Genomic DNA, 17,800 nt, shown 5'->3' with positions numbered 1-17,800 from the left:
TTTTCAGCTGAAAAATCGGTACTGACGTACGTAGTAAAGCTTTAGCAGTCAATTGTCACTCAACTTGCACACACAGAGTAGTAAGGATTTGTGTAAAGATAAGAGAGCGATGAGGCTCCAGCTCAATAAATCATTCATTGCTTGTCCACTTCACCAACTGCCTTTATAAATAGGGAAGAGAGCTCAAGAGGTAGCCGCACAGGCACAAGTGCCACTCTGAGGACTGAGGAGCTCTCTCGTGCACTGCAATCTCTCTCAGGTTCTTCCTCTGTTCAGGCTGTTCAGCTGCTATCATGTACTAATCTCATACGAATAGTTCATGCATCCTCTGCATCTCTTTGATTCACACTGCTATTCCATAGTATTGTACCTTCGTTTTTTAAGAAAAAAAAGGGAGGCCGAGATGCGAGATCATTACAGTTACAGATGGTCCACTCCAGTCCTCTGCTTTACCAATGTGTCTTCGAACTCTCTTCCGTTTGTGGGGAAAAAAATAAATAAATCAGATGTTAGTGCGATTCTTATGACGATTACAATACTTTCAAGAAGACAAATCCGAGACATTTTGTTCAAAAGAAGAAACAAAAAAAAAAAACAAATCCGATACAGATAGGGTGAGAAACGCACTGTTCCGACCTTTTTTACAGCTCTGAAATACCAAAGTCAAACGGTCCCGAGCAAGAAACCGTGTCGCGGATTCTTCCAAGCGCCCGCGTCAGCGACAAATCAAGAACCCGTTCGTCCGCCTTGAATAGCAATAGCAACCCACCCTGCTGCCGTTTGACCTTGTGGTTGTGGTGATCGATTCCGCAGGCGGCGACCGGCGACGGGAGGAGGAGATGGACGGGGAGCAGGCGGCGCGGTGGGCGGCGGCGCAGGAGGGGGTCCCCGTCGGGGCGGACCTTGTCGCGGCGGCGCTGCGGCAGCTGAAGTTCCTCGCGGCGGTGGACCGCCGCCGGTGGCTCTACGACGAGGGCCCGCTGCTCCACCGGGCCATACGCAGGTACGGATGATTGTTTGCTGATGAAAAAAAAGGTTCTTTGTTTTTCTTCCTCCGGCTTCTTGGCTCTTGTACAAAGCAAGGGACGTTTTTAGTGCTTGCTCTTTCATGATTTGGTCGTTGAATGTTCATCTTTGCCGGCTCCGGATTATGGTCCATTTGGTGAATCTTTGGGAAACTCATGAGATTGAAAATGCTGGTACATGAATCTTGAGTGCTAGTTCCTCTTTATTCCTGTATGTTGCAACCATCTTATTGATGAAAGGAAATCAATATAAGAAATCTCTAGTTGGATAGTAAGGACTGCAGGAGGACAGGTGCCTGAACTTCAGCTATGGGAGCAGAATTCAGCAGAGAGCTGGGACCAACTATAAATAGGCTTGCTCTGTTTTTTGGTCTTACCTGGAAATATTTACCTGAAAAATGATGTGCATGTAGAATTACTGACTGATGGTTCTATGATTATTTTTTCTTCTTGTGCTGGGATAGTCTCCTGTACTCGTTACCAGTGCAGAAAAATTGTGATCTGATTCATGTCCTGAGATGTAATACCCATTGACCTTTTTTGTTTGGTTTTGTTGCTATATGCTAGGTACAAAGCATGCTGGCTTCCCCTTCTTGATAAGCACACTAAGGCTGCGGTTGTAGATGGCCCATTGGTTGTTCCTCTTGATTGTGAGTGGATATGGCACTGCCATCGGCTTAACCCGGTACACATCCTTACCATGATGATCCTGTGTAATTCACGTACCCTTCCTGTGCTATGAATTATCTGACTTTTACAGATAATATTATGACTCTATTCGGAAATGATTTATATGCAAGCATCTTGTATGCCTGTGCTCTTGTCTCTGATGCTATCTGCAGAACTGAGTGTACTAATTATTCAAGCGCACATCTTTCAGGTTCAGTACATAAGGGACTGCAAGAAAGTATACGGTAGAATTCTGAACAATAACAATGTTGAGTCATCCACTCAAACAAAATCAATACTTCAGTCAGAGAAGATTTGGAAAGAGTTGTATCCTGAGGAGCCCTTCAAATTGGAGTTCACAAAAACCTCTGACGTTGTGATGGATGTGAACCCTGGAGTTGCAGAGGACATTACCTATGATCTGGTCTCTGCTGTTAAGAGACAATCCTCTTTCTATTATCAGGTACTCGCCCAATCTTTGCTCCAGTATATGCTACATACCTATGTGGTACAAAATTACCGGTTGACTTATAAGCAGTAAATTTTACTATTTTAATTTATACTCCACTGAAAAGGCAACAATTTTTTTGGACAACACACTACAGATGTTCACCTAGATTAATTGACCTAGTTAGTGCAGGTGACAGCTATTGAATTCTTTTTTTTCCATTAGTGGTTCTTACAATAGATAGAATAATATGTATAGAAAATCAGAAAGTTTTACTTCTTTCTGGCAGGTTGGAACACCTACAATGCATGATTCACGGTTTCTCCAAGAAGCTCTAGCTCGATACAAGGCGTTTCTGTACCTGATCAAGATGAATCAAGAAAAAGGGTTGCAACGCTTCCGTGTACCAACCTACGATGTGGATCTCTTGTGGCACACTCACCAGCTGCATCCTGTTACCTACCGCAACGACATGGTGAAGCTTCTTGGAAAAGTTCTGGAGCATGATGACACCGATGCTGATCGATCTGAAGGAAAGAAACTCGATGTTGGATTCACCGAGACTACTGAACAGTTTGAGAATACCTTTGGTGTAAGATACTGGAAGGCTGGATGTATGTACCGTGGCAACATGCCATCTCCTGTGACATCCACTCCTCAGATATTCAGTACTGAGGTTGGTACGGGATCGGACATCTGCAAAGCTCAGAAGGATCTTAATGCCCTTGATATAACAGCTGTAGAGGTATGATTCTCTCTTCTTTATGTAACAGTTATTACAAAAAAAGTACATATCTAGCTTGAATGATCTGATCTGATAGTGAATTCAAAATGATGCATGTCATACTACTAATGAACTATGACTATTATAAACAGTTGTTTCTGGATACATAACTGATATGATAATTTCATAAATTCTAAAGCAAGCAATTCTTCTGCCAAAGTGTCTCTACGAAATTAAGACTTGAACATCTCCCCCTTTGCAGTTGTATTTACAAATTGTGGACATCAATAATTTGCCATCTGCTGTTCGAAAAGAAAATGTGTATGTAAGGTTCACCAAGAATCAACCAGATACATTTATCAGTGACGGTGGCAAGTTGGATATTTCAACAGTTACAGGGAAGAACGCTGGAGTTTGTTTACAGTGTGAACCTACCGGAGAACTCATTCTTGTGGTAATGGTTGATCAGGTATCAAAGAAACCAGAACCGATAGGGAAAGTTTCTTTCCCACTGCAAGATTTGATAGGTCCTGATTCTAAGCTCTCCTTCGAGAAGTGGTTTGAACTGAAAGCTCATGGTGGGCATGCCACTTCCCCTCCTGTTAGTCTTCGTGTTGCAGCTTCTGCTACTGTCCCAAGCAGCTTTCAGAAGGTGTTCAGCATGGTCATGATGGAGCCTTTCTCTCTGAAGTCGTGTCTTCTGCCACATTCCATCAAGGATCAAAACATGAGTAGCTGGACTCGTTTCGTATATGATTGTGGTACCGAGCTTATCCGTCTTCAGATAAGGTAATTTTCTTCATTTGTTATGAAATGAATGGATACTTTTCTGCAACTGAACAGATTGGTAGATCTGTAAGTCAAAAAAATGTGTTTGATGCTGACCAGTAATACACAGTAGTCTACACTCTACACTACTACCGCTTTGCTGTCTACTGTTACTGTATTACATCTTCCAAAAGAGGTTAAATATGCAAAATTGTTTTTTTTCTCGAATACGCAAAAGATATGTGTATCATTGTATTAAAAAGTAGAAGAGTTTACAAACAACGTGCTTCTATCGAGCACCAAAGGAGGTTGACCTAAAACAGCCGTAGCTGGACCATCCTAGCAAAAGAGGTCTAGTTTTGATATTACATAAATGAAAAACTACCAAAAATGACGCAGCAAAGATGCAAAATTGTAAATTCGTAGTTGCAGTTGGAGCTGATGTTCCTCTTATGTAGAAATCTATAACTATTCATTCAGAACAGGCCAGTTCATTTGACTAGTAGAAGGACTTTGGTTACTGGTATATAGAACAATATGTCTTTATTTGCACCCCACATTTCAAATCCCAGGTCAAGCAGGTTGAGAAAGTTTCTGTTCCTGTAAAAAGTACAGTTTGTCAATTACTATTAATCTGAATCATGTTTGCAAAAATGAGACTACTGACTCCATTCTACCTCAGAGAGCAAAAGGCAAAGAATGGCATGGCTGCTGTTCGGGAATTGGTCGGAGTATTGAAGTCACCAAAAAAGCAATTTCAGCTTGCAGAATTCAAGGAAAATAAGTGGACCCTAAAAGACTCCATGCTGTCAATAACTCATGGCACTGATGGCAGTCTACTCGATCTCAAAGGTGACAACCAACTGGTAAGCACACATAACTCAAGCTCAGCTCACTGTAATGACCACTACCTAGTATTCATGTAGCAACCTCAACTTTTTCTCTACGTTTTTGAACAAACCAGATCAAGCTCTATCAGGGAAGGAAACTAGAATACGAGCGCAAATGCTGCAGCGCTCATTCTGAGGATGTTTCAGCTGTTACTGCTGTAAAGTTCTGTGCTGAACATCCATATGGCAAAGCTGTTGCCTTGCTAGACACTGAATCTCAGCTTATCATGGTACACTTCTATTTGTCTTATCGAACCTGATTTTTTTCCCTTTCTTTTCTTAACATTTTTTGCACTAACATAATCATGCTCTTTGTCCTGATAGGTGAATGAGGATTGGTTCCTACTTCCATGGATCACGACATCGGTCCTTTTTATGGATGCTGATGGCAAGGACAGCATGAAACTTATCGGTGGTGCTGTGGTCCAGAAGGGTGCAGTGTTTGGATCTGACACTAGCATGGTCCTAGAGACACAGGCCGTCGGAGCAGGAAGCGTGGCAACGGCTCCTGCACAATGTGGTACTTGCAGCACGGCATTCAGTGGTGACAAAGTCGTGGCGGGCTTCAAGGCTGAACATGCTAGCTCTGGTGCTTCTCGTACAGTCGTTGTGAGTGGTGAGAACAGCCACACTGAATCTGCTTCTGGCTGTGGAGGCGGCTGCGGTAGCAGCTGTGGACCCATGGTGGCTGAGGACTCCAAGGCCGACAATGCCAAGTCTGGGGGCTGTGGTTCTGGGTGTGGTGGTGGTTGCGGTGGCGGGGGAGGCTGTGGGACCATGCTGAAGGCCAGCACCATGGCCAGCGAGGGCCAGTCCAGGTCTGGAGGCTGCGGTTCCGGCTGTGGTGGTGGCTGTGGTGGCGGGGGAGGCTGTGGGACCATGCTCAAAGCCAGCACCATGGCCAGCGAGGGACAGTCCAAGTCTGGAGGCTGCGGTGGTGGCTGTGGCTCCGGCTGTGGTGGTGGCTGTGGCAGCGGCATGGCTATCGAAGGCTCGAAGACAGCCAACCACGCCAAGTCTGGTGGCTGCGGCTCTGGCTGCGGTGGTGGCTGTGGTGGCGGGGGAGGCTGTGGGACCATGCTCAAAGCCAGCACCATGGCCAGCGTGGGACAGTCCAAGTCTGGAGGCTGCGGTGGTGGCTGTGGTTCCGGCTGTGGTGGTGGCTGTGGCGGCGGCATGGCTATCGAAGGCTCGAAGACAGCCAACCACGCTAAGTCTGGTGGCTGCGGCTCTGGCTGCGGTAGCGGTTGTGGAGGAGGCTGCGGCACCCTGTTCAGCTCCAGCACCGCAGCCGACCAAGGTCATTCCAGATCCAGTGGTGGCTGTGGCTCTGGCTGTGGCGGTGGAGGCTGCGGCAGTGGCAGCATGGTCGCCGAAGGCTCCACCGGCAGGCATGCCAAGTCCGGAGGCTGTGGCTCTAGCTGCGGTGGTGGTTGCGGTGGCGGTGGCGGCTGTGGCACCATATTCAATGTGAGCACCAAGGCCGGCGGCGAGGGCAAGCACTCTGTGTCCGGCGGCTGTGGCTCTGGCTGCGGCGGTGGAGGCTGTGGTGGCGGTTGCGGCACCGTGTTCAACGCATGATCCTGGGCGCTGGATGGCCAATTGAGCCAAGGTGCTGTTGTCCTCTACAAGCCTTGTACTTGCTCCGGCATGTATCTATTGGTGTGCCTTGGGAATTGACGTTGTGGCTTGAGAATCCCCCTATAATCAGATATGTAAATAATCAAGTAAGTAAATGAATAAACGATGGATCGAGAAAGAAAAACCTTGGTGGTTTTCCTTGCTGCTACTGCTTAGGTGGAAGTCAGGACTTATGGGAATTGGGAACGCTCCCAATGATGCGTGCATCCTACAGTGTGTAAAGTTTTTGCTCCTCCACTACAAGAGATTTAAGTTTATTTCGAGTCAAACTATGCTATGTTTCATCAAATTTATAAAAAGAATGTACATTTATTAAATATTAAATTATTGTTATTAATATACTATGAAATATAGTTTTTTTTAATTTCAGATAATGGAAATAGATCCGACTTCATATCTTGTCAATAAGAGAATCATACACTTATTACAAAAAAAATGTTTAACCACACAAATGTCCCACTCAAATGTCAATTCTAACATTATTAGTAGGCCATCCAAAGAAAGAAAAAAAATCAGTGTCATCGTCCCTAGCACTTGACAAACTTTGAGAATGTTCTTTATTAGCTTCACCCCACTGCAATTGTGTCTATTAGCATAGCCGGTACCTTTCTCTGAATATAACCTACAAAAATATTTTAGGTCGACACTTCTTAAAAACAACTTCATTCCTTGTAAGTCATATTATCCAGCAAATGGCTGAACATCCTATCACCAACAAGGATTGATTTGAAACTCCCTCTTGTTTATGCCACGTGTAAAAAAAGATAATGGACATCTTCTGGGGTTTCAAACCCAATACAAAGAGCAACAAGGATTAATTCGAAAAAAACTCCTTGTTTATCGTACCTGTAACAAAGATCATGAACATCTTTTAGGGTTTCAAATCTAGTACAAAGTGCACCATTCTCTAGAGAAATTTATCATATAAGCAAGCAAAGAAGAGATGTTCAATTGTTTCTCTTGATTATAATTTGACACCTTTGATATGATGACTGTTTATATTTTTGTTTTTACTATAATATTATTAAAAAACTCAAATCTCTTATTGGTCCACGAACTGTACACGAGGCCCTGCACCAGAGCCCAGGGGCGAATCAGCCCTTGTCGCCTTGTCGGTCATCTCTTTTAAAAATAGTGTGGAGACTCGTTTCATTGGCCCGAAGCTACTCTTCCCTCCGTTCCAAATTAGAGCATCTCCAGCGGTTTGTCATTCTAGTTTGGCATTTGTGTTATTTGGCAAAAAAAGTAAAAATCACTCCTCCAATAGTTTTGCAAACGGGTTTGCCATTTTAGTAAACTTGGCATTTGAGAGGCTCCCCTTGGCATATTTGCGAGTTGGCTTCTGGTTTGGCATTCACTCGCGCCCGGTTTGCGTGCGCCAAATCCGTACGCGTCGCGCCGTTTCCAAAGTCGGTTGGAGTCCTCGCGCCAACAGTACTTCACGCCGTCCTTCGTGTGGAGTTGTCGCGTCGTGGGATCTCTGCTGCGAGCGGCGAGAAGAGTCGCGCAGACGCGACGCGAGCGGCCAGACGCGAAGATCGCGACGCGAGCGGCCAGACGCGACGCGAGCGGGCAGACGGCGGCCAGAGCGGTGGATCGCTAGCGGCCAGACTGAAGATCGCGCGCGTGTCGATACTGAAGATCGCGCGTGTCGACGGAAGACGCGAGTCGCGTGAAGATCGCCTGGTACGTCCCTCTCTGTATCTCTCTACATCTCCATGGACAACGCCTAGTAGTTCTGTAGGTCTTGAGAATTGGGCCTGATTTGTCATCTAAGGTTAATGATGTTTTGATACATATCATGGTTCAAGTAACTTCAGATTGTTTTGATACATGTCATGTTATTTGCATGTATAGATTCGTTTGAATGGACAATCTTGGATTCTATACGGGCATACTCACATCAGATGAACCTGCTGATCCTGGGCTAGATGACTTGAACTTTTCGTTTACGCAAGGGACTCCGTTGTTTTCTGGTAATGTTGTTTCTGCGCAATTGCAAGAGGATGTTGTGGAATCGCAATCACCTGATGTTACAGTTGGTGGCCGTCGTGCTAAAAAGGGTACATCACATAGGCAAAAAAAATTTGACATAGAGGAAGATAAAGTCATATGCTCAGCTTGGTTGAATGTAAGCAAAGACCCCATTAACGGGGCTAATCAAGGTCGTTCAACTTTTTGGGGTAGAATTCGTGCATTCTTTGAGAAACACAAGGATAAAAAGACAGCTGTATGTGTCAGGACAGAGAGTTCTATTATGCATAGGTGGCTCACTATCCAGAGGGATGTGAACAAGTTCTGTTCATGCTACGAGAAAATTGAGCGTAGGAATGCAAGTGGAGCAACTATTCAAGACATGGTAGGTTTCCGTTGGTGGTTATTTCATTTGTTTTCCAATATTTGGTACATATGTGAAAATATGAAACTTGACAATATTTTACTTTTGTAGATTAATGCAGCCTTGGAGACATACATTGGAGCAGATGAGGAAAATAAGCCGTTCACTCTTATGCATTGTTATCTCAAGCTGAAGGAGGAAGACAAGTGGAAGTCATTGAGAATTGAACTAGCTCAGAAGAACAAAAAACAGAAAACTACCAAGGAATCAACGCCAAGCAATGTAGAAGCGAGCAACAATGATGAAATCCCAGAGGTTGCAGCCCCAGATTCCGAAGAACGAAAGAGGCCAAAGGGTCAGAAGCAGGTAAAACAAGCAAGGCGTGACGACGCCTCTCTTGCAGTTTTGGAAAAGATGTTAGAGAAGAAGGAGGCACGTGAATTGGAAAGAGACAAGGCAAGAGAGGCTTCACTTGAAATAGAGAGGGCTTCACTTGAAATAGAGAAGGCTGCACTTGAGATTGAGAAGAAGCGTTTGTCAAATGAAGAAAAAAAGATTGAAGCGGAGTTGATGAAGGAGGAGAAAGACATCATGTTAGCAGATAAGACCTCCCTCGATGAGGAGCAGCTGCAGTGGCTACAGATAATGAAGAACAAGATCCTTGCACGGCATACAGGAAATTAGTTTGAGTTTAAGCCTAGCACTTTATTTACCCAAACATTAGTTTGAGAACCATTATTTTTCTTCTAATATTTAATTTCAGTGTGGTTGATTGATACGGGGACATGTCATATTTTATTTGTGTGCAAATTTGATACAAATATGCAGCTACCATTTTTTATTCTATGTGAATGGATCACCTATCATTTCATGCTTCTGTGATCTTGGCCACCAAATCCCCTGAAAGCTACGTGCTGAAAGCTATGTTCTCCAGCTGCTGTCGCAAATTAATACTTGCAGCTGCCGTACTGCTAGATGGGAAATTTGCTGCACCTCAATGATTGCCGAATAAATTGTTGAATGAGAGAAAAGACCATTTGATGAACCATAACGGTAATTCAATATTTGTTCATTACACTAGAATGAAAACACTATGACAAAATAAATCAGGATGACGGTTCTATGGTGTATAAATCAGGATGACGGTTTCATAGGTGCTCGATGAGATCTTCTTTCAATTGACAATGTGTTGGCTTGTCTCTGATTTTTTTATGGGCTTCAATAAATTCAGCTAGTGTGCGATGAGGTGTGCCATGAGAAGGTTGCACATTGTCACAAACATCCGGGAACCGCTCATCAGGGTCGACAACTCTTTCATCTTCAACAATCATATTGTGCATAATAACACAAGCCCTCACAATCAATGCTAGAGTCTCTCTGTCCCAAATGCGACCTGGCTGTCGAATAATGGCAAACCTAGACTGAAAGACCCCAAAAAACCTTTCCACATCCTTCCTCGCTGATTCTTGAGCTGCCGCAAAATATTTCTGCTTGTTCCCCATAGGAGATGAGATGGTCTTCACTAAAGTGGCCCATGTGGGGTAAATACCATCAGCGAGTAAATACCCCATGTTGTACTCATGGCCATTAATGGTATAGTTCACCTCTGGAGCTCTACCTTCCGCCAAGTTGTCGAACAATGGAGAACGGTGAAGAACGTTGATATCATTATGCGAACCAGGCATCCCATAAAATGCATGCCAACACCAAAGGTCATGAGATGCAACAGCTTCTAAAATGATAGTTGGCCGGTTCACATGCCCCTTGTATTGGCCCTGTAATTGCATTGGACAATTCTTCCACTCCCAATGCATACAGTCGATGGACCCTCTTTCGTCGTAGCTGAGAACAAGTACGCGCCGTAAAACATTGAACACAATAAAAAAAATTTCTGGCCACAAACCTTTTCAAAGGACGAACCTTCGAGATCCGCAGCGCAAGCCTGCTTGATGGAGTCGCCGGCGGCAGCATGAGCATCAAGTCCTCGACGTCCACGTACAGCGCACCAGTTCGCAAATGACGTCCACGTACGCGGCAGCAGCGATGGCCACAAACTGCGACTGCGAACAGGGCACCAGTTCGCAAATGACGTCCACGTACCGGCAACTTCCGATGAGGTCCACGATGGCTGTGCGAACCAAAGCCGATGCTCCTCCAACGAGAATGATGAAAAGGCGACGGACACGAACGTCTACCAGCGGCGGCGGCTCCCTTCACGCGACGGCAAAACCCCGCGAACAAACAGCGGCGTGCGACAGAAAGACGCGGGGAAAGATTTTGTCGGGTCCACTAGGTAATTGCCAAGTCCAAAATGCCAAACCATTGGGGATGACTATATTTTTTCCTTTGCATTTGCAATTGGGAGTTGGCAAACAACAATAAATGCCAAACCAAAATTGCCAAACCATTGGAGGTGCTCTTATAAATCACTTTGACTCTTTTAATTTATTTTTTACTATGTATTAGATATAGGAGAGACTAATAAGTTAGAATAAATAATAAAATTTGCATAAAGTTTAATTGAAAGACCCGCAAAAAAGGTAGGTTCAGAGAACTTTCATTTACTCTAGTTCTCCAAGAAAAACTTTCACAAAAGAAAACTTTGTTTAGAATACTTGCACTAAAAAACATGCACAATATTTCCATGGCAAAAGTGACCACTGTTTCGTTTCTTTAGAAAAAAATGGACAAAGTATATATCCATAATTTTTGTCTAGGAAAAGTGGCGTGTAACAAAGTTCAATAAGCAGAAATTTGTTTTTAAAAGCGTTGACAAAGAGGTGGCTTCATATAAAACTATGCACCTTCTTTTTTTCTAAAAAAGGGTTCTATGTAACAACACGGGCCAAAAATAACCCCATGTTTCCCCTATGTTTTTCATATAAATATGATTTTTTATGTGTGAGACCCAAACGCTCATATACGATCATACTCATCCTTATCAACATACGCACGTACACTCTATTATTATGGTCTTATAAGCATATCTGAAGAACCAAATTGGACCATTAATTTTTAAGATTGACGAAGTCATCATAGAAACGACTCGCCGTCAACTGGTTACGCCATCTATCACTAAAAACATAGCGTCATAAATCTTACAATAAATCTAGAAAAATACGAGTATCTATACAAATCGGATCTTGAACTTGGATAGACAGGTTCTACCATAAACAGTTAAAGTGTATATTATATTTTTATCTAGATATTGCGCGGCAGCAGCGCGCGTGGAGGACTGTTTCGGGCGTGTGAGATGAGCACTGTCGTCGAACGGGATGAGCAGTGGGGGAGTATGCATCGATGCATACCCACAGGGGCACACGACATCTTGGCAAGTGGCTGCCCATCCCGGGCTCCCTGTCGTCATGCATCACCGTTCACCGGTGCTCTGCTCCCAGGATTAGTCCATCATCAGTCCCATCGATCGTTTGCGTCGACTCGTGTGTTCCTGATATCCATGGACAGATCAGATCAGATTCGTCAGGATGTGGGGTAGAGCCCTACGAGGATGGTAGGCTCGTGACTCAGGGCGTGTTTGGGATTGATGTGCTTTATGTTTAGTTTTGTTCTTAAACGGCTTCAGTTTTACGTACTTAGTTTTTAAAAAATAGAGTGGTGAAAGTATCTATAGAGGTATTTCACAAACTCTAGTTTTAGTAAAGCTGATCCACAGTGAATTTTATAAAAGCATAATTTGTAGAGGTGTTTTAAACACCCCCTTACTCTCAATGTCCGCAAGCAAACACACGTCTTGTTTTTTACGAGTCAAACTTTTTCAAGTTTGACCAAATATATACAAAAATATAGTAATATTTATTATATGTAAGATGTATAATTAGATTGAGTATGAAATATATTTTCATCATATACTTATTTGCAGATACAATATATTGGTATTATTTAATATATTTCTAGTTAAATTTAAATAAGTTTAACTTCTTAAGAAACTAGACATGCATTTAGGCCTTGTTTAGTTTCCAAAAAATTTCAAGATTCTCCATCACATCGAATCTTGCGGCACATACATGAAGCGTTAAATGTAGATACAAATAAAAACTAATTATACAGTTTATCTATAAATCGTAAGATAAATTTTTTGAGCTTAATTAATCCAGAATTTGATAATATTTTTCAAATAAAAATGAAAATTCTATAGTACCAAAAACAAAAAGAAAAAAATGGGGAACCGAACAAGGCCTTCATGGGGGCGGCAGGTGGTGGCAGATTGGTCATGTCCTGCTACGGCAGGCACAGCCAGCGTGGGGGCGCGCCGTTAGGGTACTCCTACGGCCTTGTTTAATTCACTCCGAAATCCAAAAAATTTTCAAGATTTCCTGTCACATCGAATCTTGCGGCACATGCATGAAGCATTAAATATAGACAAAAACAAAAACTAATCACACAGTTTGACTGTAAATCACGAGACAAATCTTTTGACTCTAGTTAGTTTATGATTGGACAATATTTACCACAAACAAACGAAAGTGCTATAGTTTCAAAAACTTTTCAGTTTTCGGAACTAAACAAGGCCTAAGTCAACTATATATATTTTCTATACCTATTAATTTTATATACAATATATATATATATATATATAATATGATCTTAATAGATAGTTTTTATAGAATAATTTTTTTTTATCTAATCATATTTATTTTCTCTTCATTCTTAACCAATCATATCACTTTATGTCTTGTATCTTGTTATTAGATATGGTTTCTAATTTAAACCCTATTTTTTTTGTTTTTGTCTCTCTTTTTTCAATAACTATCTTGCTATATTAGTAAAATACTTAAGTAGCATTACAATTAATATCTATAGAAATTATAATAATTTCTGCATTTTTTAATTTTTTAGCAATATAATAATTTCGCATTAGGAATGCCCTGGCCGGCCGTAAAGGCCCCTTGCCACCGACCCCCAGAAACACGTTGGGTCAGGTGAGGCAGTGTCAGGTCTCGATCATGCCCGGGGTTCTGGCACCGTGCAGGCGTGCACGGGAACGGGAACCTAGACCTTGTTTAGTTCAACTCGAAAACTAAAAACTTTTCAAAATTTTACGTCACATTAAAAATTTAGAGCATACTCCCTCCGTTCCAAAAAGAATGACGTTTTTGACTTTAAGACATCGCGTTTGACCGTTCGTCTTATTCAAAAATTTTATGTAAATTACAAAATAAATTAATCATGAGCAAAGTATCTCTAATAATAAAATAAGTCTTAGCAAAATATATAATATTTATGTAAAAAATTTGAATAATACGAATGATCAAATAAGATGTCTGAAATTCTCAAACGACACTCTTTTTTGGACGGAGGGAGTATGTATGAAGCATTAGACGAAAATAAAAACACAGTAAATTATGAGATAAATTTTTTAAGTCTGGTTAATATATGATTAGATAATATTTATCAAATAATAAAAGCGAAAATGTTATATTATCGAAATCCGAATTTTTTTTAAAACTAAACAAGGCCGTAGTAAATTTTGGCCATCGTCCCCGCGCGCGTGTGTGTCGTCGGCGTGTCACGCTGCCCATGCTCCCACGGCGACCGCGCAGGCGACGAGACGTGCCCGTCCTGACCGCTCTCTCCTGCACTGCACTGCACTGCACTGCATACACGACACGACACCTCCTGCCGCGCCGCGCCGCGCCGGCGGCCGCTGTGCGTGCGCGCATCATATCGGGCTCCCGATCGATGCAGAGCAGGCGACGTACGCGACCAAACAAATAGGGGGACCCCGACCCTGTCACAGTACTGTAATTTGTATGCACGTACGTGCACGAACGAATTAACCGCTATGGCAGCTCTGCACTATACTCTAGCTCATGCTGATTCATTTGCGTTTAGATTACGTACTCTAGGATCATGTGGGATGAATAGCGCTGCCGGGTGATGCTTGAGTAGTGCTAGAATAGAAGAGAGATGGAAGAAGAGTGACTTTATATTATTATTGTAGCTAGTGTTGCTAATTTCAGAAAATTGAGGAGCGACGCAAGTAGTTGCGTCGGTTTCAATCCATGCCAAATTAATAGAACAATATTTCTTTCTTCTTTGCTTCTCTATATTTGACCATTTGGCACAGACACTATGAGGCACGGCCCGACCCAAATCACATCGTGCCCGACCATGCCTGGCATGGCCCGATCGTAGTGCCGTGCTTGGGCCGTCATGTCGGCTCGTAGTATTGGCCTAGGCACGGCACGGATAACAGGCCGGCACGATGATGGTGGTCTGATCAGTTTCAACCGTTGGATGAACTTCTAGCACTAGATAGAAAACCTAGGTATAAGAGCTACCTCCATCCTCATTCTCTCTCATTTTCCTCCCTCCCAGCCGCAATTTCTCTATTGCTTCCTCCTCCGACATTCCCAATCCCAAATGGCCTCTCCTCTCCTCTAGCTAGCTAGGCCAACGTCCACGGGTCCTAGGCCACTCTCTCTTCCACCCATGCGTCTTCTTCGTTCCGTATAGTGTCATGCCTAGCCGTGCTATGTCTGGCCGCACTCGTGTTTGTGTCGTGTCGTGCGGCTTGGTTGACCATGTATACTTCTCTCTCAATATTATCTTTTACACTCTGTTACAGTACTTTATAGTGGGTTTTATAGTGATTTATCACACTACAACTTAAACCTTAACTGAACATTACTAACACCTCAGTACACATATAACCGGCACCACTAGAGGGCCTGAGCATCCCCGTACAACACTGCGCCCACGCTGCCACATGGCGACGTTCGGCAGCTGACTGCCGAGGGACGACAAATTGTTTAGTTCCAAAAAATTTACAAAATAGAAATAGTAATACTTTTGTTTGTATTTAACAAATATGGTCTAATTATAGACTAACAAGGCTTAAAAGATTTGTCTCGTTAATTCTGACCAAACTGTGCAATTAATTTTTATTTTCATCTATATTTAATACTTCATGCATACGTTTAAAGATTCGATGTGACGGAGAATCTAAAAAATTTTGTAAGGGCCTGTTTAGATTGAGAACGAAAATTTTTTGGGTGTCACATCGGATGTGTCGGAAGGATGTCGGGAGGGGTTTTTAGAAACTAATAAAAAAACAAATTATATAGCTCGTCAGGAAACTGCAAGACAAATTTATTAAGCATAATTAATCTGTCATTAGCATATGTAGGTTACTGTAGCACTTAAGGCTAATCATGGAGTAACTAGGCTTAAAAGATTCGTCTCGCGATTCTTAACTAAACTGTGTAATTAGTTTATTTTTTTTATCTACATTTAATGTTCCATGCATGTGTCCAAAGATTCGATGGGATGGATGAAAAAATTTTGGGTAGGGAACTAAACAGGGCCTAAATTTTTTGCGGAAATAAACAAGTCCAAAGCAAGTGGGGTACTGATCCCCAACAGCAGCAGCCATCGGCCCCGTCCCGTGAGACACCGACCCCGACGCCCCCTCCTGCTCCTTCCGGAATCCGGACCGGTTCTAAATTAAATTATCGTGTTAGATTTATGTGTCACAATTTTAACTTAATCTATATAAAATATATATAATGTTTATATATTTAGATATATTATTTAAAAACTAGACTCAAAGATTTTTCTGATAATACAATTATATACTATAAACATTAATATTTTAGAAGATATATTTAATTAAAGTTGTTTTCAAAACAATAATTATTTTGGAATGAAAAGAGTACTTCGTTCACGCATGCCACGGACAAGTAGCTTGCTTGGTGTCAAATCGAGTTCGGGAATCTAGCAAGCATAAATACGTGAGATATGTAGGAATTGTGCTAAAATTTTTACCATAAATCAAGCATTATATTAAATAGGCTATCATAAAATTTTCATGATAATTAGAGCAAAATAACTACAATTTTAATTGTACACTAAAAAAATAGGCAAGCATCTCCAGCAAAAAGTACTAAAATTTATGATATTTTTTAATTACTGCATGGATCTACATATGTGAAGCTGAACAAAATTTGTTTTGTAATTTTTAGATTTATCTATGAATTACTACACATTTATCAATTTTTAGCCGATTTAAAGAATAAAAGAAAAATAAACTAATAGGGGTAAACACTTTGCACCTGGGTTCTTGTACTTTTGTTATTCTCAACGTAATCTAATACTAGTGAGGAGATTTTGCATTGGAAATCCTAGAAAAGCTTCTATTCTTTTTTTCCTCTTCCACGTGCGTTGAAGCAACAGGCAAATTTTGGAGCGGACGCTGGCGAACATAAATAAAGTGGATAGACTGAAATTTTCACAATTATATATTAGGGATAGATTTCAAAGACGCCACGTGATTTTTCTTCTCAAACTCCGTGACCTTAGAGAAATAAGAAACTCGGGGGAGGCGGGCTCGCCAAGTGGTGGGGACACGGATGGCCAGCTTGGGTCGTGGCGGTGGTGGAGATGGCGGAACCAAATTAAAATGAGACGTTTGTGGTTGTTCTCACCGAAGTCCGAGAACATAGCTGTTGCAGGAAGAGAGAGGGGAAGAAGGAAGCCATTGTGGAAACAGTAAAATCTCGTCGCTCCCTAGTGGGGCGGTGGGCAGCAGTTATGAGGAGGAAGATGATCAATGACGGTGGAGAAAAAAATCAAGTGAGGATGAGTCGGGATGAAAACAAATCAAGTGAGGATGAGTCGGGATGAAAACAGTCTAAAATGATCGATTGGATCCCAAATCACTTTGATTTTCACATTTTCGAAGAAATAGATATAATATGAATATGACACTGATATTCCGGTAATTTCAAAAATGATATAGCTAATCGGGAAAATATATCAATAACGATCGGAATCTATGAGAACGATATCCTCAAAAATAATAAACACGCTAGACCATTGAACACGAGAAGAGCCATATAATTTAATCTATCTCATATGACAATAATAAATAAAGCCACAATTAACAAGACCACAAACTAAACCACGGTTCACACCATCTTGGATCTCAAACAAGCTAAACTCTACAATACGTTTGTGTTCGTGGTCACTAACTAGAGTCATGGGTGCAATATGTGATTGCCTACTTGCCTTCTTATTCATATAGGGATGAAATACTTACCGTATAGTTCCTTCTTAAAAAAATGTCTTATGTGCTTGTGTGTGCAGATGAGATGCTTAGACGTGGGCTAAGTGGGTCTAAAGTATGTGCATTATAGTCTTTAGAATTTAATCCCTTTGAATCGATAGTTATCGACAGTAAATTACCGGCTAAATATGATAATCTTCGAAAATGGCTGGAACATGGTAAAATTATTTTCAATTTTGTTTCTAATTATTTGTATTGTTATTATTTTT

At 41.9% G+C, this 17,800-nt stretch overlaps 2 protein-coding genes across 3 annotated transcripts; one reads left to right on the top strand and one right to left on the bottom strand.

Annotated features, from left to right (window-relative positions):
• LOC8079132 (glycine-rich domain-containing protein 1) lies at positions 125-6,434 on the top strand. 2 transcript variants are annotated; one of them, XM_002451110.2, is made up of 9 exons: positions 125-259; positions 814-1,003; positions 1,593-1,710; positions 1,906-2,157; positions 2,432-2,887; positions 3,129-3,655; positions 4,317-4,500; positions 4,599-4,754; positions 4,849-6,434. In XM_002451110.2, exons 2-9 carry the CDS (start codon positions 840-842, stop codon positions 6,103-6,105), a joined length of 3,114 nt encoding a protein of 1,037 aa, XP_002451155.1. In that variant the 5' UTR covers positions 125-259; positions 814-839; the 3' UTR covers positions 6,106-6,434. The 2 variants fall into 2 exon arrangements, with proteins under 2 accessions (XP_002451155.1, XP_021316988.1); XM_021461313.1 differs by having other exon boundaries at positions 200-736.
• On the bottom strand, positions 9,652-14,875 carry LOC110436012. Its single transcript, XM_021462160.1, has 3 exons — positions 14,806-14,875; positions 10,424-10,563; positions 9,652-10,278 (listed from the first exon to the last, which is right to left on the bottom strand). The coding sequence occupies exons 1-3, from the start codon at positions 14,873-14,875 to the stop codon at positions 9,652-9,654; spliced, it is 837 nt and encodes a 278-aa protein (XP_021317835.1).

Source organism: Sorghum bicolor, chromosome 5, assembly GCF_000003195.3.
Source record: "Sorghum bicolor cultivar BTx623 chromosome 5, Sorghum_bicolor_NCBIv3, whole genome shotgun sequence".
Classification (NCBI taxonomy): Eukaryota; Viridiplantae; Streptophyta; class Magnoliopsida; order Poales; family Poaceae; genus Sorghum; species Sorghum bicolor.
Note: the sequence above shows the minus strand (reverse complement) of the source record. Positions and strands in the feature narration are given on the sequence as shown.